The sequence below is a fragment of the Girardinichthys multiradiatus genome, chromosome 1 (genome assembly GCF_021462225.1).
Source record: "Girardinichthys multiradiatus isolate DD_20200921_A chromosome 1, DD_fGirMul_XY1, whole genome shotgun sequence".
NCBI classification, from domain to species: domain Eukaryota; kingdom Metazoa; phylum Chordata; class Actinopteri; order Cyprinodontiformes; family Goodeidae; genus Girardinichthys; species Girardinichthys multiradiatus.
In genome coordinates this window covers 15571787-15594332 of record NC_061794.1, presented here as the reverse complement: position 1 = coordinate 15594332, position 22546 = coordinate 15571787, and the positions used below count along the sequence as shown (strand labels likewise).

General features: G+C 40.1%; 1 protein-coding gene and 3 long non-coding RNA genes across 5 annotated transcripts; 2 read left to right on the top strand and 2 right to left on the bottom strand.

The window, feature by feature from the left end:
- Window positions 1-296: 296 nt before the first annotated feature.
- lrrc47 (leucine rich repeat containing 47) lies at window positions 297-13710 on the bottom strand. The gene is made up of 7 exons (XM_047371172.1): window positions 13054-13710; window positions 11265-11705; window positions 11055-11171; window positions 10626-10741; window positions 9141-9243; window positions 8840-8929; window positions 297-761 (listed from the first exon to the last, which is right to left on the bottom strand). Exons 1-7 carry the CDS (start codon window positions 13621-13623, stop codon window positions 540-542), a joined length of 1659 nt encoding a protein of 552 aa, XP_047227128.1. The 5' UTR covers window positions 13624-13710; the 3' UTR covers window positions 297-539.
- On the top strand, window positions 13629-17422 carry LOC124871707. Its single transcript, XR_007039098.1, has 2 exons — window positions 13629-13766; window positions 16977-17422. It is a non-coding gene; the product is annotated as an uncharacterized LOC124871707 (long non-coding RNA).
- LOC124871712 lies at window positions 17369-18868 on the bottom strand. Of its 2 annotated transcripts, none has more exons than XR_007039099.1 (2): window positions 18765-18868; window positions 17369-17445 (listed from the first exon to the last, which is right to left on the bottom strand). It is a non-coding gene; the product is annotated as an uncharacterized LOC124871712 (long non-coding RNA). The 2 variants fall into 2 exon arrangements; XR_007039100.1 differs by having other exon boundaries at window positions 18777-18868.
- Window positions 18869-19310: 442 nt separating this feature from the next.
- On the top strand, window positions 19311-22258 carry LOC124871718. Its single transcript, XR_007039101.1, has 2 exons — window positions 19311-19425; window positions 21714-22258. It is a non-coding gene; the product is annotated as an uncharacterized LOC124871718 (long non-coding RNA).
- Window positions 22259-22546: the final 288 nt, after the last annotated feature.

Here is a 22546-nt window from a genome sequence, read left to right as displayed (position 1 = left end):
TATATTAGTCAGGCCTGCTGTGATGATTGGATAACTGTCAAGAAATAATAAATTTAACATCTATGTCATCGTTATTGTGTCTTTGTATTTTCTCCACATTCTGGTTCAGTTTCCAGGTTGTCTGCTGCATGAGTGAAAGGATTATGCAAAAACAAAAAACAATTAAGAATCGGGAAAAATGGCAGTTTCTTAAAATAAATCTGTAAAAACACTACAAAAAGTGACCAGTTAAAGTTAGTGATGCTGACCGATGGCCATTTCTTTTAATAGTCAAAGAAAAACAGACATTCTGAGTATTTGTTTAGGATTTGTCAACATTTTTATTAATTTATTAATTTGCCAATTCTATTTATTTGAAAAATCCATAAAATAATTAAATGGGTACATTTACAATCAGGCTGTACTTAATACAAATGTGTATTTTTGTATGCGTAAAGAGTAAGACTGCGGCACGATATCAGAATGTAATGGAAGCTTAGGGTCCAGAAAAACTGAAAATACTCAAATCAGATGTAAATGGATGTTAACATAAAGCGTTATTACCAAATGAGAGTTAAGTTACTGATTTCTTTGGAGAGATCGGTTTTTGATGGGTAGACAACCTTCAGGTTGCCGTCTTGGTCGACGGTTCGGACCTGTTGGACGACAAGTTCGCTGGAGGCTTTGGTGCCGGCGGCAGGCTCCGGTGCGCCAACGCCCTCTCCGTCTGATCCTGCCTCTTCCTGATGCTCGGCAGTGAACTTGTTCAGCTCTGCCATTTTCTGGTGAGAACACAGCAATCAGACATACAATCAAGCTGCTGCAGAACCAGTGACAGTTTGGTAAATTCCATTCAGACATCTCTAGAACTCTCATGAGGTACAAATTTAGTTTATTGTTAAATATTTCAATAACATAAAGCTGCAGAGCAATCACATTTTTCTGGATTTTAAAGGCAGCGGTTCAATGCATATTGAATGGATCGCAATTAACATTTACACACTTCTACTTTGTGACTCAAGGTCACAAGGAAGTAAAGAAGCACGAAAGCTTGCAAGGAAGGAAAGAAAGAAACAAAAGAAAATACAAGTCTAGAAATTTTCTATACTTATTTTTTTTCATCAAACTCATTCTGACCCGAATAACACTGAAATATAATTCTGTACTTTTTTTTTAGGCCCTAGTGTCATTTATTTTTTCACAATTTTTCAAAAGTAGGTTAACAGGAAATAGCGTGGAGAGAGGGGAGGAGATGTCAGTGACCGGGACTTGAACCCGCGACAGCCTGCATCAAGGACTAAGGCCTCCTCTGGGTAACGTCACTTCCTGTTTTTGCTGTTGTACTTGGTGAATTGTTTGGTGTGTGAAGGCTCTCATTTGATCTGATTTCTCTCTACTGTGATATCTCTTACTTGTTATAATACATAAGCACGTTAAAACACATACTTTATGTTGCTACTTTTAATGTTTGGGGACTCTCCGTGTTTTACACGGTTTTTCTATTAGTGGTAAGGGGTCGCTAGTTTAACGTTAGCTTTAGCTCCACCATGGCTACCCGTTCTGCTGTTTCTCTCTCTGAGTCTCCTCCTCTCTCCTGCTCTCTGTGTCAGATGTTCAGTTACTCCTCTGCCTCCTTTAGTGATAATGGGACGTGTAATAAATGTAGCATTTTTGTAGCTTTGGAGGCGAGGGTGTCGGAATTGGATGCCCGGCTCCGCGTTGTTGTAAAACCAGCAGATAGCCGAGGCCCCTTAGCCAGTGCGGAGTGTAGCTCCCCGTAGCTGTCCTCCAGCAGAGCCCGCGCAGCCGGGGCCTCAGGCCGGCTGGGTGACGGTACGTAGAAAGCATTGTCCTAGATCCCAGCCCACAGGTCACCACCAACCCGTCTGCGTTTCTAACAGATTTTCCCCGCTCAGCAACACACCCGCTGAGAAACCAACTCTGGTAACTGGCAGCTCCATAGTCAGAAACGTGGCACTAGAGACACCAGCGACCATAGTCAAATGTTTGCCAGGGGCCAGAACGGGCGACATCAAATCATACCTGAAACTGCTGGTTAAGGATAAGCGTAAATACAGTAAGATTGTTATTCACGCTGGCGGTAATGACACCCGGTTACGTCAATCGGAGGTCACCAAAGTTAGTGTTGCTTTCTCTGGTCCCCTCCCCGATCTGACCAGTGACGACATGTTTAGCCGCATGCTGTCATTCAACCGCTGGCTGTCTAGGTGGTGTCCAGAAAACAATGTGGGTTACATTGATAACTGGCGAACATTTTGGGGAAAACCTGGTCTGATCCGGAGAGATGGCATCCATCCCACTTTGGATGGAGCAGCTCTTCTTTCTATGAATCTGGCCAAATTTATTAGTTCTCCAAAACTCTGACAACCCAGGGTTCAGACCTGGAAGCAGGGTCGTAGTTTAATATTCCTCTCTGCAGCTTCTGTACTGCTACCCACCCATTACCCTATTAAGACAGTGTCTCACCCACGGCCAAAATTGAATAGATTAAAAAATAATCTAAAAGGAGGAAATCAGGAAAATCTCAAAAATAAACACAACTCAGACCGAAAAGAAAAATAAAACAATTAAATGTGGCTTACTGAACATAAGATCTCTCTCTTTAAAGACTTTGCTAGTTAGTGACCTGATTTGTGACAATCAGATTGATTTATTTTGCCTCACAGAAACCTGGCTGCAGCAAGACGATTATTACTATAAATAAGTCAACTCCTACTAATTATTAAAATTTTCACATTCCTCGAAATACTGGGCGAGGAGGAGGAGTAGCAACCATCTTTCAGTCGGATTTATTGATTAGCCCCAGACTAATCAATAGCTACAACTCTTTTGAATGTTTAATCCTTAGTTTTCCTCATCCAAATTGCAAAGCACTAAAACCACTTCTGTTTGTTGTTTTGTACCGTCCACCAGGCCCTTACTCTCAATTTTTAGATCAGTTTTCAGACCTTTTATCTGATTTAGTGTTAAATACAGATAATTATTATAGTGGGGGATTTTAACATTCATGTTGACACTGGAAGTGATAGCCTAAATATAGCGTTTAATGCTATCTTACACTCAATTGGCTTTGCTCAAAACATTAACAAACCTACCCACCTTTGTCTTCATTCTCTGGACCTTGTGCTGACATATGGAATTGAGTGTAAAGACATAACAATATTTTCTCATAACCCTGTTCTGTCTGACCATTTCTTAATAACCTTTGAGTTTAATTTAACCGAGTACTCCACACCTGAAAGAAAATTTCATTATAGTAGATCATTATCAGGTGATGCTGTAACAACCTTTAAAGAATCTGTTCCACTTTTAATTTCCTCATTATCACTGAAAAGCACAGTGGAGGGCAATAATTCTGTTTCTGCCCCTTCACAAATTGATTCTTTTGTTCATAGGGTTTCTTCATCATTGCGTGGTGCATTAGACAATGTAGCCCCCTTGAAAAAGAAGGTAATCATTAATAGGAGGCAGGCTCCCTGGTTTAATTCCGAGACACGTACTTTAAAGCACAATGTTAGAAAATTGGAGAGAAAATAGCGCTCTACACACCTAGAGGATTCCTACTTAATCTGGAAAAATAGCCTACTGTTGTATAAAAAGACAATTCGCCAAGCTAGAACAGCTTATTTCTCATCATTAATAGAAGAGAACAAGAATAATCCTAGGTTTCTCTTTAGTACAGTTGCTAAACTTACACAGAGTCATAGCTCTGTTGAGCCATCCATTCCCTTAGTTCTTAGCAGCCATGACTTTATGGGATTCTTCTTAAATAAAATTGATTCTATTAAAAATAAAATCTTTGACATACTCCCGAAGACAATTACTTTATCCTCAGCAAGTGAGACAACATTGGAAATAACTGCAGAACCTGATTTGTGCTTGGACTGTTTTAATCCTGTGGAGCTTTCTGAGTTATCAGAAATATTAGCTTCATCTAAACCTTCAACTTGTATGTTAGACCCAATCCCAACCAAATTGTTTAAGGAAGTGTTCCCTCTGATTATCAGCCCCATTTTAGATATGATTAATATATCTTTAGTAAATGGATATTTACCACAGGCTTTTAAGTTAGCTATAATTAAACCTTTACTTAAGAAACCTTCACTTGATCGAGATGACTTGAAAAATTACAGACCTATATCCAATCTTCCATTCTTATCTAACATTCTTGAGAAAAAAGTTGCTAATCAAATGTGTGAGCATTTATACAGCAATGACCTGTTTGAAGAGTTTCAGTCAGGTTTCAGAGCTCGTCATAGCACTGAAACAGATCTGATGAAAGTCACAAATGATATTCTTATGGCCTCAGATAATGGACTTGTGTCTGTTCTGGTTCTGTTAGATGTCAGTGCTGCATTTGATACAGTCGACCATAATATTATCTTAAAAAGGCTGGAATATGCTGTAGGGATCAGGGGAACAGCGCTAGGCTGGTTTAAATCTTATCTGTCTGACAGATTCCAGTTTGTTCATGTAAATGATAAATCATCTTTAAACTCCAGGGTTAATTGTGGAGTACCACAGGGTTCAGTACTTGGGCCAATTCTCTTTACTATATACAGGTCCTTCTCAAAATATTAGCATATTGTGATAAAGTTCATTATTTTCCATAATGTCATGATGAAAATTTAACATTCATATATTTTAGATTTATTGCACACTAACTGAAATATTTCAGGTCTTTTATTGTCTTAATACGGATGATTTTGGCATACAGCTCATGAAAACCCAAAATTCCTATCTCACAAAATTAGCATATCATTAAAAGGGTCTCTAAACGAGCTATGAACCTAATCATCTGAATCAACAAGTTAACTCTAAACCCCTGCAAAAGATTCCTGAGGCCTTTAAAACTCCCAGCCTGGTTCATCACTCAAAACCCCAATCATGGGTAAGACTGCTGACCTGACTGTTGTCCAGAAGGCCACTATTGACACCCTCAAGCAAGAGGGTAAGACACAGAAAGAAATTTCTGAACGAATAGGCTGTTCCCAGAGTGCTGTATCAAGGCACCTCAGTGGGAAGTCTGTGGGAAGGAAAAAGTGTGGCAGAAAACGCTGCACAACGAGAAGAGGTGACCGGACCCTGAGGAAGATTGTGGAGAAGGGCCGATTCCAGACCTTGGGGGACCTGCGGAAGCAGTGGACTGAGTCTGGAGGAGAAACATCCAGAGCCACCGTGCACAGGCGTGTGCAGGAAATGGCCTACAGGTGCCGCATTCCCCAGGTCAAGCCACTTTTGAACCAGAAACAGCGGCAGGAGCGCCTGACCTGGGCTACAGAGAAGCAGCACTGGACTGTTGCTCAGTGGTCCAAAGTACTTTTTTCGGATGAAAGCAAATTCTGCATGTCATTCGGAAATCACGGTGCCAGAGTCTGGAGGAAGACTGGGGAGAAGGAAATGCCAAAATGCCAGAAGTCCAGTGTCAAGTACCCACAGTCAGTGATGGTCCGGGGTGCCGTGTCAGCTGCTGGTGTTGGTCCACTGTGTTTTATCAAGGGCAGGGTCAATGCAGCTAGCTATCAGGAGATTTTGGAGCACTTCATGCTTCCATCTGCTGAAAAGCTTTATGGAGATGAAGATTTCATTTTTCAGCACGACCTGGCACCTGCTCACAGTGCCAAAACCACTGGTAAATGGTTTACTGACCATGGTATCACTGTGCTCAATTGGCCTGCCAACTCTCCTGACCTGAACCCCATAGAGAATCTGTGGGATATTGTGAAGAGAACGTTGAGAGACTCAAGACCCAACACTCTGGATGAGCTAAAGGCCGCTATCGAAGCATCCTGGGCCTCCATAAGACCTCAGCAGTGCCACAGGCTGATTGCCTCCATGCCACGCCGCATTGAAGCAGTCATTTCTGCCAAGGGATTCCCGACCAGGTATTGAGTGCATAACTGTACATAATTATTTGAAGGTTGACATTTTTTGTATTAAAAACACTTTTCTTTTATTGGTCGGATGAAATATGCTAATTTTGTGAGATAGTAATTTTGGGTTTTCATGAGCTGTATGCCAAAATCATCTGTATTAAGACAATAAAAGACCTGAAATATTTCAGTTAGTGTGCAATGAATCTAAAATATATGAATGTTAAATTTTCATCATTACATTATGGAAAATAATGAACTTTATCACAATATGCTAATATTTTGAGAAGGACCTGTATATGCTTCCAATAGGTCAAATTATCAGGCAGCATAGGATATATTTTCACTGTTACGCTGATGATACTCAGCTTTACTTATCCATAACTCCTGATGAGCCCAACCAGTTAGATAGACTACAAGCATGTCTTGAAGATATAAAAACTTGGATGACTTTAAATTTTTTGCTTCTAAATTTAGACAAGACAGAAGTCTTTGGACCGGAGTCTTTAAAAAAGAAACTGCTTAGTCAATCACTTAACCTGGATGGCATTAAATTGACCTCCGGTAATAAAGTAAAAAACCTTGGTGTTACTTTTGACCAGGACATGTCATTTAAATCCCATATTAAACAGGTTTCTATGATTTCCTTCTTTCATCTCCAGAACATTGCCAAAATTAGAAATATCCTATCTAGGAGTGATGCTGAAAAACTAGTCCATGGATTTGTTACTTCAAGGCTGGACAATTGTAATTCTTTACTATCAGGATGTCCACAAAATGCAGTTAAAAGCCTTCAGCTGATTCAAAATGCTGCAGCAAGAGTTCTGATGAAAATTTAAAAAATAGATCATATTTCTTCTATTTTAGCTTCCCTTCATTGGCTCCCTGTTAAATTTAGAATATAATTTAAAATTCTCCTCCTCACATATAAAGCCCTTAATCATTTAGCTCCATCATACATCAGAGATCTGATTGTTCCATATGTTCCTAACAGAGCACTTCGTTCTCAGACTGCAGGTTTACTGGTGGTTCCTAGAGTCTCTAGAAGTAGAATGGGAGGCAGATCCTTTAGTTATCAGGCTCCTCTCCTGTGGAACCAGCTCCCAGCTTTAGTCCGTGAGGCAGACACCCTGTCTACTTTTAAGGCTAGGCTTAAAACTTTCCTTTTTGATAAAGCTTATAGTTAGAGTGGCTTAGGTTATCAGGGAGGGAGCCTTCCTCCCTCCCTGTTGGATGGAGTAAGGGGGAGTCAGGTTTAGCCTAAACTGGCTCAGTTAGGGTTGAGGTGCAAACCCACCCTCCATTTCTGCTACCTGTATGACCTCTTCTCTTTTCCAATGGTTATAATCAGTCTGACAGAGGGAGGTATCCCAATCCTTGTGGTTTTTAGTATAACAATGACCATCAGTGGGACCCTTTGTGGGGTTTCTTGAGACGACATTGTTGTAAATAAGCGCCGTTTAACTAAATAATCTGAACTGAAACTATCTGTGTAGTTATGCTGCTATAGGCTTAGGCTGCTGGAGGACATAACGACCACTTTCACCCTCTTCGCTACATTCTCACACTACTCTCCAATTTTGCATTATTTGCTGTTATTTCAGCTTTTAACTTTGTTCTCTCTATTCTCTTCCTAGAAGCTACACCTGGCCTGACTCTGTGTCTACCTGTGACACCTTTCTGGAGAGGGGAATCGTCCAAGCTTCTGCTGGCAACAACTTAATGCTCACCCTCTACCGATGATCCACATAGCCCTGTCTTTTAGTGTTTAACCCTTTCTCTCTCCTAGACATGGAAATTGACTGAGCTTTTACTGTAACTAATTATATGTGCTCTCTTTCAGACTCTAACCTTGAGAACTGGCTCAGAGTTTATCTGTTCTTTCTTTCTAGATGAAACGACTAAAGGAGCTACATCCACTAACATTTACTTTTCCTTCCCATAGAAAGTATTCCTGGATCAGTGCTTCTTTGTTCTCTTTGTGTCTCTGCTCTGTTCTCTCAAACCCCCAGTCGGTTGTGGCAGATGGCTGCTCACACTGAGCCCGGTTCTGCTGGAGGTTTCTTCCTGTTAAAAGGGAGTTTTTCCTCTCCACTGTCACTACATGCATGCTCAGTATGAGGGATTGCTGCAAAGTCAACGCCAGTGACTGTCCACGGTCTCTACATGCTCATCCAGGAGGAGGGAATGCTGCAAGTCACTGACTGGATGCAATCTGCTGGGTCTCCTTAGATAAAAAAACTTTTTATCCAATTTGAATAAATAACTAACTCTGACTGCACTGTTCAGTGGTTAGGATTAATTGGAATGTATGTACCTGACTGTTGTGAAGTGCCTTGAGACAACATGTGTTCTGAACTGGCGCTATATAAATAAAACTGAATTGAATTGAACTCTGTACATGGGTTGTGCACTTTGCCCCTGCACCACCACCGGGCCCCGAATCCTTTTCCCGGCTCTCCAGTGAGGACATGGTTTAGACTATAAAGTTGATGAACTGCAGCTTGGCAGAAGAATATCTGAAAATTGAAGCAGTTCTATGATTTACCAACTCTGTCCGGGTTTGGCAAAGTCAACCATCAACATAATTTCCCTTTTGATGGGAGTTTTCGTAATTTTCCTGAAACGCTATGTTCTTCTAAAGCATTTTCCTAGAATATAAAATCTCTGTCAAAGGAAAAGAGTTGTACTGCCACAACTGAGTCAGCTGAGCAGTTTACCTCGGACAGACGGTGTTTTGATTATTCAGAAGTTGTCCAGAAAACTGATCTGTAATTTGCTGGTGCTAAGGAGTAAACCTTAAATATTACCACCAACATTCCTCTACTGCCACCTGGGACCTGAAATTAAACGCTTTATTTTCACACATCTTAATGATGTCAGATGTCAAAGTTCAACTCATTTTGTGATGTACAGAGAAATAAATAGCAAGAGGAAAAACAAGAGACAGAGAAGTGGAAGCTTACAATGATCAAAACATCCATGACATCTTTACAGGTCTGCAGGCTGGTTGAGCTCGTCACTTCTATCAGCAACTCTTTGGTTGTCTTCTTGATCTGCACAAGAAAGATGTCAGATATTCTATTATATGACTAGAAGAAACAAAACATTTGTTGGGGTACAACGGAACCATCTTGCAAACCCAGATACACTCGCTAAATATAATTCAATCTCTGTAAACATCAGTTTCACCGAGTTCTGTTCCAGACACATTTCACAAACTATCTGAACGTGTCTTCGACAGTGAATCGGGATCCCTGTACAGACCTTGGTTTTCTCACTGTTAGTGATTGGCGGGAAGGAGATCACGTCTCCCTCTGCATCCACTAAGCAGGGGTACAAGGATTTTCCTTCCAAAAGCTGCAGGTACCTGTTGAAAAAGAAAATGATTAACTATGGCAGAGAGAAAACAATGAAAGACAAGCACATCTCAATAAATTAGAATATCTCATTCATTAAGTACAATAATTCAATTCAAAATGTGCTCATATCAAAACTCATATCGACTCGTTATAGTGAAATATTTCAAACATTTAATTCTGCTATTGTTGATAGTTAGACCGTACAGCTAGAAAACCCAAACGTCCGTTCTCCAAAAAATCTGAATACTTCACAATGCCTGGTTCACCTGGCAGGATTTTTATGCAGACTTTTGACCCGATCTTCCTCTTCCAACACGTACTTATTGCGATGTTTCTGAGGACAATCATAGGAGATATTCCTGCTTTGTGTGGTTTGTTAACAGTGATCTAGTCTGCTTGGAGAGAGGTTGGTATCGCTCTAACCTCAAAATAAGGGATTCAACATGTCTTGACCCGATATCCTATCGTGTGGGGTGTTCCCTGAGAACAAACGAGCACGCAGCCTGTTGAATCAGCCAATCAGAAAACGTGGTGACAGAAACCGCAAGGGAGTAACTCTGAACTCACGTTTGAGGGTTTTGTGAGATTTCACGCCTGATGTCTGAGCGAAATGTCGTGAGTGAAATCTGCTCGTGCGTGTTGTGCTTGCAGTGTATGTGGACACCACACATTATAGGACCAAAAAGATGATATCGGCGATTTTTTATCATCATATGGCCAACAATTTTTAAATCTTGCCATGTGAATCAGACATCAGACCAATAAAAATAAAAGTAAAATACAGGAATTGTGAATATCCCCTGGACTTTTGAACAGGCTTTTCTTTGCAGTCCTCAAGGCTGTGATTACCCCTGTTAAGTGTCCACCTTTTTCTACCACCATTTCTCCTTCCACTCAACTTTCCATCAATATGCTTGCACACAGCACCCTGAACAGACAGTTCTTGTAACAAAGACCTGTCTATGCTTACCTTCTTTGTGGAAGGTGTCAGTGTTTGCTGGACAGGTTAGCAGTCTTCTCCATGACTGTGCAAGTCATGCCCATAATATAATACTCCCGCATTAAAAACATTTTCATTGGTCTGATACAGTATTGGAACTTTCTGAGAAACCAAATTTCAGGTTTTCGTTATCATTAATTGTCAGCCAAAATTAGTAGAAATAATATATGTCTGTATATTCTGAAATCCTGTCTTAAAGCAGAACATACAGCAGCAATTTCAGATACGTATGCATCGCTCTCTTGTTTTTAACCGCAGCAGATATGGCTTGCATGCAAATTCTTAGTTGTGTCATACAAGGTCTTGTTAGTTTTTAAAATATTTCTACTTGAGATAGTCAAGTACTCCACAGAAGTAATGTTCTGCGGAAGAGTTGTAGGAGGTACTTACTTGTGAAGGCCAGTCACATTCTGCCTCTTCTTCTGCTTCCTGAGCTCGTCAGCCTCTAAATGAAGTTGCCTTATGAGTTCGACGGCCGTCAACTCCTTCCTACCCAGAGGCACAATCTGAAAAATGTTTGATTCATAGCTGAACTTTTAGATGTTTTTCCAAATTGTTCTTACTCAAAATGCACTCATTACTGTACTGAATGTTTTTACCATTATTGACTACTTTATAATTTTTAGCCAGGATCCTCCAATATTTTAGTGTTAATTCTTGTTTTTCAGGTTTTCTGAAGGCCTTTATACGTTTTTTAGGGGGGATTTTGGCTGCTTTGATTAATTAAGTGATGATGAGTAAGACTTTTGCACAGTAATTTAGAAGTGCAGTTCAAGAAACAGGTCAGACCTCAAATGAAAGTCCTCTGCAGATGCATACCTTCAGTTGGGTTGGTGGTTTCACATCATATACCAGTGGAGATTTTACAAGCTGTGCGTCATGGGTCGCTATAGTTGCAACTGTTCTTCTACCACACAAATCATCGTGGAGCTTTGTCTATAAAAAAAAAATGGATTGACTAGTTACTTATTACTAACTAGTAGTAGGTAGCATTCCATAAACATATGATTATTGATGTTTTGTTGTTACCTGAGCCATTAGGAAGCGTTTCAGAGAATTTCCTGCCTTCAGGTTCATTCCTCTAACCAAGCAGCACACCAGGTACGGTCGGACATCTTTGACCTCAGCGCTGACTTTCACTGTGAGTGCTGTGGGCGCCTCGGAGACGTGGAGCACCCTCACCACCATCTTGTTCAGTTCCTCTACCTCATCTTGCTCCTCTGCGACTTTCCCCTTCTTCTTCCTCTGCTGCTTTTTCTTCTTGTCAGCATCACCTCCTTCTTCGCCCTGTCTTCCTCTCCCTTTGCCTCTAAGGTACTCCAGGATGGACTTGGTCTGACAGCCGTTGACCATCTTCTCCAGGCGCTTGTCGTTTAGCTTGTTGCCCTTGAAGTTGATCTCCTTTAACTTGGGGCAGTCGCTCAGATCTGAAGGGATCTCACTCAGCTTGTTGTTGGAGACATCCAGCACCTGTGAAGGCCGGTGTAAACCATAAAGAGTAAACCATATGACCATACCATAGTGTGTGGCCAAGTACTCGTACCTTATTGAATCAACAAGTAGTGAATTCTTGTGAGGTGCAAGGAAAAGGATACATGGTTTTCCACATTTATTACAAATAAAATTCTAAAAAGTGTGGAGTGTGTTATTGTGTTCCTTCTTCTGGAGTCAATAAATTGCAGACCCAGTTTGTAGAAGTCCTTTAGGGTATGGTGTCTACCAGCTTTGCACATCAAGAGACCAACATTTTTCCAGATTTTTCTAAAGGTCAGTCAGAGTAGATAGAGAATGTTAGTAAACATACATTCTTCAAGTCTTGTCACAGATTCTCGGTTGGATTTAGATCTGCACTTTGACTGGACCGTTCTTCAACATGAAAACTTTTAAACCTTCGCATTGTAGCTCTGTCTGTGTGTTAGGGGTTTGTCGTCATGCTGGAAGATGAACCTCCAACACCACTCTACATTTTTTGCAGGCTCTGGCAGGTTTGAGCTCCATCTCTCTCCCTTCAACTATCCCCAGCTTCCCTGCCCCTGCTGAACAAAAGTGTCCGACAGCATGATGCAGCCACCACAATGCAAAGGTGTTTAGAGGGTAAGGTGCAGTTTTAGTTTCTTGCCACGCATGGCATATTACATATAGATCAGAGCACCTGCTTCCACAGCATTACCGTGTTCCCTAAGTGCTTCGTAGGGAACACAGTAAGGATCGTGGCCTTCTTTCAGCAATAGTTTTTTTCTTGCCACTCCAGATTTTTTGAGCGAGTGACTACCGTTGACAGATTTCCCCACCTGAGCAGTGAATCTCTGCAGCCCCTCCAGAGTTACCATGGTTGTGCTCTTGGTTGTGATGTGCTCTACCAGTTTCGGGTGATTGACTAAACAGTGCTCTTTGAGATCTGCAAAAATAATGCTTTCTTGGTCTTGATGATGCGGTTTGTTCATTAATGCTCCCTAGCCAACCCCTAAGGCCTTCACAAAGTCAATATTTATTGAGAGATTAAATTACACACAAGTTGCTCCATTTACTGACCTCTGAGGACGACTGATTACACTTGTAATACCAGATTTTATTGAGGTGCATCTTCATATAGTGGGCAGGATACAAACAAAACACATGCCACACTTTTCAGATTGTTGTTTGAAAGAGAATGAAAACCCTGTATCGTTCTGCTTCCACTTCACAACTACGCACTACTTTGTGGCGGTCTCACATAAAACCCCAAGAAATCGAAGTAGTTTGAGGTTGCAATGAGAACAAATGGATATGAATACTTAAGCAAAGCACCATATATGCCTAAAATGGAGGTTATGCTCACCTTTAGAGCTGACAGTTTGTAAATCTCTCCACTCAGTTCCTGGATTGAATTATCAGAGGCCACCAGGGTACTGAGCAGATCCAGCCGCTCAGAGAAGAGATCGGGAGGGAAAGCGGTGATCTGGTTCTTGGAGACATTGATGGTAGACAGCTTTGTGCATTGACTCAGTCCATCTGGAAGAGCCTCCAAGAAATTACAGCTTACATTAAGAGTATTCAGCTCCTTTAACTGAATGATTCTCTCTGGCAACCCTTTAAGGTTGTTGACAGACAGATCCAGGACCTTCAGTGACTTTAGAATACCGATGACATCTGGGACGGATGTCAGCTTGTTCCTACACAGGACGAGGCTTTGAAGGTTGGTCAGATATTGGATTTCCCCGCGGATCTCAGTCAAACTCGGGCACTGGCTAACTTCCAGATAATTCAGCAGCTGGAGAGAATAAACAGAGGAGGGAAGCCCCCCACAGGAAGAAATCCTCTTATCAACACCGCTGCCCTGTAAAACCAGCTCGCGTCTCTTCTCTGTCGCTGCTTTTTCTATTTCGGGCCATTTCTCCATGTCACTCATGCTGCCGAACAGAGATGAAACGAATTAAAGGGAGCTCCTCTTCTTCTGAAAGATTTTGGGAGGCTCACACTCAGCTTGAGTCGCATTACTGCCACCAAGTGGACTGTGTGGACAGTTGACAAGCAGGGGAACGAGGATGTAGGGTATGGAAGCAAATCGTTACCATATTTCAAATGAAAAAGCATTTTCAGAAATGCTTTTTCATTTTAAGAATGTGGCTGCATTGTTTGACTCATAAATGAAATTAGTCATCAATAATCCTATTTTCATTTTAATTTTCTTCTTCACGACTGCTCATTCTTTCACTTAATTAAAATGAAAAAGAAAAAGACATTTTCTGATTGCTGCTCCTAAAGCGTTTTTTGGTTTTTTTTCAGATTATATACCTGTGTATGCTTCCTCTCTCAAATTACATAAGGTAAATATAAGAATTTCTTTGCATGTTTTGTTAGGTTGGTGTTTTTGTCCTAAACTCTAAGTGAAGAAACAAATCAGGCTTGTCTGTGTAATTACATAGACCCACCCAAAATGTTTTGCATTTATAGGTATTCAGTAGGTTCCCTTTATCTAAAATGGCAGACAAGTTTGAAAACAAACTGTGGCCATAATAACCAGAGATAACAATAATGATGGGTAATGCATATTTTACTTATAAACAATGAAATAGATGCATTTATGGATCGCAGATTACCAAAAATTGAAGTTTTGTTCCTCCGTTTCTATGATTTTAAATTAACCACCCTAAACTTTCTTTGTCTACACAAACTTGATTTTATGGATTTTAAATTAAACTTGGTTAGGCCACAATAACAGTGGAGCAGTATGAGTGGAAGCAGGTTTGCCAAATAATGGTTTTTAGCCTTATGAGTGAAATTTGGACACAGAAAATATAGTGTGCAGTTAAAATGCAAGAAAGTAACACAGGGACATGTTTGAATATATTATTGTTCAATCCAGTTATTTCTGTCGTAGAATACTTTTAATCCATTACAGGCCTCCAAAGTACAATGCTGAGTTTTCTGAATTCTGTGAGTTCTATTAAATGTTATTGCATTCTTATAGTGGATGATTTTAACATTAATGTAGATATGTTGTGGTCTGGTACTGTGCTAAACCTGTATGCATCTTAAAAGATTTTAAAGACCAGAACTAACTTGTGTAATTTGGTAATTATAAATCAAAGCAAGTAAGGGTGACGTGCAGGGTCACTTAGGACTTCATTCTGTGGTTGCCCTTAGTTCACATCTTTATAACCACAACAGCTCAAATTATGACATAGTAAAGCATTTTTTACAATATCTAGGTTGACCATAGTCCACTGCAGTCATTGAGTCTATGGAAGCAAATTGTTACCATATTTCAAATGAAAAACATTTCCAGAAATTATTTTTCATTTTAAGAATGTGGCTGCATTATTTGACCCATAAATAAAATTAGTAATCAATCATCCTATTTGCATTTTCTTCTTCACGACTGCACATTTTATGCCATAATCAAAAAGAAAACAAAGCAGACATTGCTTTTTCGTTTTCGTGGTCTGCCCGCAAAATACTGCCCAGAACTCGAAAATGAAAAAGCATTCCGAGCGGCGGGCGCAGCAGAGTGACGTCAGCAGCCGCTCTTCCTCAGCTCCCTGTTGACCGAGCTACCCATCTTGTTCGGTAGGGGGCGCTGTGCACGTCTGCATTGCATTACATTGCAAACGTGTAGAGAAATTGAATTGCAGCAGGGCCGAGCTCAATTTGTGGCAGTGGCAGGCAGAACTGGCAGTTCCACCGAAGCTGCCACCGGAACTGCCACAACCTGCCGCAGGGTGGCAGGGGATTCCGCGAGGATGCCAGAAGGTGCCAGACCGGCCGTAAAAGCTTGCCAATGAGGTTGCCGATGGGGCATATTTTGAAAAATAAATCTCAAATGTCTTTTACTTTTTCATTTTAATTAAGTGAAAGAATGAGCAGTCTTGAAGAAGAAAATTAAAATGCAAATAGGATTATTGATTACTAATTTCATTTATGTGTCAAACAATGCAGCCACATTCTTAAACTGAAAAAGCATTTCTGAAAATGCTTTTTCATTTGAAATATGGTAACAATTTGCTTCCATAGACTCAATGACTGCAGTGGACTATGGTCAACCTAGATATTGTAAAAAATGCTTTACTATGTCATAATTTGAGCTGTTGTGGTTATAAAGATATGAACTAAGGGCAACCACAGAATGAAGTCCTAAGTGACCCTGCACGTCACCCTTACTTGCTTTGATTTATAATTACCAAATTACACAAGTTAGTTCTGGTCTTTAAAATCTTTTAAGATGCATACAGGTTTAGCACAGTACCAGACCACAACATATCTACATTAATGTTAAAATCATCCACTATAAGAATGCAATAACATTTAATAGAAATCACAGAATTCAGAAAACTCAGCATTGTACTTTGGAGGCCTGTAATGGATTAAAAGTATTCTGCGACAGAAAGAACTGGATTGAACAATAATATATTTAAACATGTCCCTGTGTTACTTTCTTGCATTTTAACTGCACACTATATTTTCTGTGTCCAAATTTCACTCATAAGGCTAAAAACCATTATTTGGCAAACCTGCTTCCACTCATACTGCTCCACTGTTATTGTGGCCTAACCAAGTTTAATTTAAAATCCATAAAATCAAGTTTGTGTAGACAAAGAAAGTTTAGGGTGGTTAATTTAAAATCATAGAAACGGAGGAACAAAACTTCAATTTTTGGTAATCTGCGATCCATAAATGCATCTATTTCATTGTTTATAAGTAAAATATGCATTACCCATCATTATTGTTATCTCTGGTTATTATGGCCACAGTTTGTTTTCCAACTTGTCTGCCATTTTAGATAAAGGGAACCTACTGAATACCTATAAATGCAAAACATTTTGGGTGGGTCTATGTAATTACACAGACAAGCCTGATTTGTTTCTTCACTTAGAGTTTAGGACAAACGGGTGACTCCACTAACAAAAACACCAACCTAACAAAACATGCAAAGAAATTCTTATATTTACCTTATGTAATTTGAGAGAGGAAGCATACACAGGTATATAATCTGAAAAAAAATAATAATAAAACGCTTTAGGAGCAGCAATCAGAAAATTGTTTTCTTGTGCATAAACATGTTGCTGACATGTTATAATCAATTATTATATTATTATTATCATTATTATAAATTTGATTATAACATGTCAGCAACATGTTATAATCAAATTTATTATAATCAATTATTATATCATTATTATTATTATTTTTTTTTTTTTAACAGATGTGAAAATGTGATGAAAGATTATTTCAAAACAATTATTATTCATTATTCTTTTGCAGAACTTTAAGCTACATCAGGTTGGATTGGAAATGCCGGTGCAAAGCCATTTTCAGACATCTCCAGAGATGTTTAATTCCTATTCCTGTCTGGGCACAGACTGGGCCATTGCAGGATATTCACAGAGTTGTTCTGAACTGTCAAGTTTCATATCTTGGCTTGGAGTCACTGTCCTTCTGAAACATGAACAGTCACCCCAGATTGAGGTCAAGAGCACTCTGGAGCAAGTTTTCATCCAGGATGTTTCTATAAATTAATCTTTCCCTATGTCCTGACTAGTTCCCCAGTTCCTGCTTCTGAAAAACATCCCCACAGCGTGATGCGACCCTGCTTCTCAGGAGGTCCATGACCCGATTTACCAAACTGAGGAAATATGTAGTTTCAACATTGGTTCCTCCCTTATTGAGTTCCCAAATGAAGATTAAACTTGGAGAGTGACACACTCAAACTCTCATGCAGTCTTTCTTTGTGCTGGGGTGAAAGAAAATAAGTTAATTAGTTTTAACTCTCACAGCTAAGGAAGAAATTTTATTTTAAAAATCAATATGAGGAGGCAGAAAAAAGTTCTTTAGGAAGCAAAAGCCACATAAAAAAATTAAAGCAATCGAAATGCGACATCTGGAAAACATTAATCCAGGTTCAAGCCAAATTCATTACTTCATCACCAGCTAGGTCACATCCATAGTCCATCAGCAACAAGCCCACATAAGTATTCTTCCATCTATCAGTAACCAGACGATATTACTGGTCTCCCATCTTCCAACCAAAATCACTCATCCACCATCTAAAAGACATCCCTGATCCACATCCATTGTTCCTCTTAACAAACACACTGATTTCCCCAGTGGGTGGTTAAAGACTATTCTGTCCACCAAAACCATACTGACAGGAGGAAATAGCTGCAGCAAACATTCTATTTGTGCTGAAAGCTACATTTCTGTTCATCAGCTGCTGAAGAAATGACAATATGCAGGCTCCATTCTTTGTGTCATGGACCACCTGAGGACATGATGTCCATTCCTCTCTTAAGGATGCCGGGGACGTACACTGCTCTGATTGAGAGACGATTTGTGCATACCCAGCACAGCAGAATAAATAAATAAACAAATGCAAACAAATAAATTAACAGGGATGGTTAATATGTACACTTGGGATGTATATTTAACACAATTATCAACCGAAGATATATTTAGTTTGCCTCTGACTTTTAATGGTCTTATTTTGATCAGGGGCTATTAGAAAAAACATCCTGCACTTGAGTCTAAACATTGGAAAGAAGTGCTTTGCTCAACATTTTTACATCAGAAAACCTCAATTGAACAAATATAAATCTGTTAAATTTTGAGGATCCTTATAAGCAAGTATGTATGTTAATATTTATATTAGGAACTTTAACAAAAAGAAATCACTAAATGCCGATCAAAGACAGAGCATAAAAAAACATAATTGAAATAACAAAGAAAATAAATAAGTTATATAGAGAAAATACAACATCGAAACAAAATCTAAAGAGAGGGAAGGGCCAGATTACCTGTACAGCACCACCCACACACAAGGCAACCCAAAGTTCTACACAGAAAAACAAAGAAGCCCAACATGTCTGAGGCCATATGCAGTCAGAACCATGTTCTGATCTCCAGAATGGGACCTTAGGGTGTTTATATGGTTTTACTTACTAGTTACATACAGCAGTACAGTATATAAAGAAAATTTGTAATTGTGATTCTTTGCAATAACTGTCAATATATCACACATTTTGTATGCTTTACATTGTCTGGTCTAAAACCCACCCTATGTTTTACCGTTGCACTCTTAGTATCACCTGCCACATCGAACTGAAAGAACTGCTTCTTCACAATATCGGACCTTCTGCTCTAATAAGAGAATGTAAATACTGAGGGGAAAAAAAACACATTTTTTTACAAATTAAGTTACCATAATTAGCATAGCAACACTTGGATCCAAGATTAATTGTTCTCTCTCTAACTCTGCTGCACTCCATGTGTCAAATGCAGGGATGGTAACGTTACTGATTAACTAACCTGATATTTTAACACTTAAACGTTGTTTTAAAATAATACATCTCTATTGTATTGCAAAACATCCCTCAGAGTCAGTTAACTGTTTTTTGGGATTCAATTCATAAGTACAAATAACAAAAAAATATGCTGAAGCCAATTTATCATTTGAAGTTGGATAATAAACAACGTATTTGGCTACCACTTGAGATGCTAACTTCAAGGAAATAATCAGCCGCTTTGCGATCCACCAGAAGTAAAAGAAAATAACCCATTGCAGTGAGATGACGTCACTCTCTCCCTAGTGCGGAAGCCATCCGCGACTCTTAGGGCCACGTGACCCAATTGCTAGTTTAAATAGTGACGTAGCCTTGGAACCTGGCGTGCCTTTGATACGCTTTTAAAAACCGTTTGTCACCATGACGTATCAAAGGTAGGCGACGTAGAATGTAGATGGATATCGTATCAGTTCTTCAGGACAGCCAAGGATTTGGACGTCTTCTTTACTACTTTGATTTAGAAATAGTAAAAAATAGACAGAAGTTGCACCCAACTTAACAGTATATTTTCACTTAGCAGTAATTAAGAGGATCTCCGTTTTTAAAGATATTTTTTCGGTACTAGTGGCCTTTATTTTTTGACAGTAGGCAGATAGGAAAGAGGGGAAGACTTTCGGCAAATGTCGCCGCGTCCGGGACTCGAACCCGTGAAGGCTGCTTCGAGGACTGTAACCTCCGTGTAGGGTCGCACGCTTAACCCCTACACCATAAGCGCCGCGCCCGGATCCCCGTTGTTAAACACAAAATTGGGCAGGAGCTGCTCAGCACAGAATAGATAATGGAAAACTCTCAGGATAGCGAAACATCATTTCGACAGCTCACATTCAACCAGCTGTCTGCTGAGCTGTGTGCACTTGAAAAACGTTGTGCCAGAACTACCAAAGAGAATGAACAGCTCAGGGAAACTGTGTACTACCTTGAGCTTCAGCCAGAAATCTGTAAAAAGCAACACCAGGATGAAAAACATAAACTCCTGCAAGAAATAGCTAATTTGGAACAAAAGGTATGGACATTAAGGTCACTGAACAACCATCTGATGAATGAAGAAGAATCCAAAGAAGCAGTGGTAGCTGAAACGAATAATCTTAAAAGTAAATATTGCCAAGAGATTCAGTACCTTCGAAGTCAGTTGAGATATAGTGAGGAAGTAATTTTACACATGGAGGAGGTAAAAGCTGAACAAGATGCCAAGATAACTGAAAAAGATGGTTCAATACATATGTTGCATTTGTTAACAGAAAATCTCAGAGATTCAATTGGTATTCTGAAGAGGCAGGTTGAGGAGACTGAAGAGGAAAGAGTACTGCGTGAAGGGGGGAAACAAAGCATCAAAGATGAATTTGAGGTTTTAGGTGAAAATATCAATCAGTGGGTAACACAAAACTCTGCTGTTGAATCCCAACAGCAAACCAAAACTCTTATGGCTCATACATCCACTCAAACAGAAACTTTAAGCAGTGAATCTAAGCAGCTTAAGACTTCAATTGAAATGTCAATTCAAACTGAAAGTTTGACCTGTGAATCTAAGCGGCCTAAATCTTACGTTGAAAAATCTACACAGACTTTAACTGTAAAATATCAACAAGCCCCTTCTGCCATAGCTAAGTCGGAATGGTGGTGGGAAGTGTATGTAAATGGCCTATTTAATATTGGTAAATACACCATTCTGGGTACTGGGCTAGCAGGGATGGCAATAATGGCTAACACAATGGTAAATAAATACTGCTTCTTACAAACAGAAATTTCCTTCTAAACAAGACCTACAGCATGCAACCGAGTGTGAAGCGACTGGGAAAGCGTGGCTTGCCCTTATCAGGTCAGAGGGGAACTCCTGCCTCAAGTGGAGGAGTTCAAGCATCTCGGGTTCTAGTTCATAAATGAGAGAGGAATGGAGCAGGAGATCGACAGGCGGATCAGGGCAGTCACCGCTGTACTGAGGACGCAGTGCCAATCTGTTGTGGTAAAGAGAGAGCTGAGCCGAAAAGCGAAGATTTTGCGGTTGGTCTACATTCCTACCCTCACCTATGGGCATGAACGTAGGGTCATGACTGAAAGAACGAGATCCCGGATACAAGCGGCTGAAATGAGCTTCCTCAGCAGGGTGCCCGGGCACTCCCTTAGAGATAGGGTGAGGAACTCGGCCATTAGGGAGGGGCTCGGAGTAGAGCCGCACCCCTTCCACATTGAGAGGAGCCAGTTGAGGCGGCTCTTCCCACGAGAGGAGGCCCAGGACACGCTGGAGAGACTATGTCTCTTGGCTGGCCTGGGAACGCTTTGGGGTACCCCCAGAGGAACTGGAGGAGGTGTTTGGGGAAAGGGAAGTCTAGGCGTCTCTACTTAGTCTGCATCTTTTACTTCTCTGCTTAAGCCAGTCTTGGGCATCTTTTATTAATGTTAATAATTTTGTTTATATGTATCCTTTTAAAATGTACTTATTTGATTATTTAATGTAACATTACAATATGTCGAAACGTATTTTATGCTGTCCAGGTGTAATTGTCAGCAATAGGGCTAATAGGCTAACTGCTAATGCTAGTTTTGTGCCTCAACCACCGGATCAAAATATGTATTCTTGGAATAGATATTTAGTTTTTACATTTAAAAAAAAATGAAACTTTAGTAAATAATTTGGATGTTTATAATTGTATTTTTATTTGTGCAGGTTTCTTGCCTCTGTGTGGGTATTTCCACTGTCTCCACCATCTTGGCCAACTCCTTGAAATCCACCCAGAAGTTGCAGAGAAATGTGTGAAGAGGAGCGGATGGGGAGCATATGGGGTTGAATAATGCGCCCAAATTGGAACAGATGCAAGAGAAGCCTTCATGGCCTACTGTGGAGAGGGATCACTGCCAAGGCAGCACATGGTCATGTCCTACCCAGAACTGACCCTCAACGGCTCTTTTAAGAGCCACCCATAAAAATCTAAGAGCCTAGTGTCCATATTTACTTATATATTTTGTGTAGCAGACTTTATACTGAACCAATTGAATGATTAAAATCTAGATATTTCTTCCTTGTAACAGTCCAAATCCATATTTTGCATTGTTGTGTGCCATTCACCTGTCTCCCTGTAGTTTGCAGAAAACGGCTGCTTGGACTCTTGCTGCATCCAGTTTCAAGTTAATCACAAGTTAACTAGATGCACATTCAAGCTAGGCCCTAATTACAGGATAGGATGAATGGAAGTAAACACACTGCCAACAACGTTTTGACTCTTGTCTATGCTTCTTTTGTAGTATATGTTTTATAAAAGGTAAATATAAAAGGTATATATTTACAGTCACTGAAACAAATTTGGCTGCACGGTGGCGCAGTTGGTAGCACTGTTGCCTTGCAGCAAGAAGGTCCTGGGTTCAATTCCCAACCTGGGGTCTTTCTGCATGGAGTTTGCATGTTCTACCTGTGCATGTGTGGGTTCTCACTGGGTACTCTGGCTTCCTCCCACAGTCCAAAGACATGCCTGTTAGGTTAATTGGTAACTCTAAATTGCCCTT

Coding starts and splice junctions, on each gene's coding strand:
- lrrc47 (XM_047371172.1), bottom strand. CDS start 13,623: ATGAGTGACATGGAGAAATGGCCCGAAATAGAAAAAGCAGCGACAGAG. Junction 11,706..13,053: donor ACAAACTGTCAGCTCTAAAG/GTGAGCATAACC, acceptor CGGCCTTCACAG/GTGCTGGATGTCTCCAACAA. Junction 10,742..11,054: donor AACCACCAACCCAACTGAAG/GTATGCATCTGC, acceptor AACATTTTTCAG/ATTGTGCCTCTGGGTAGGAA.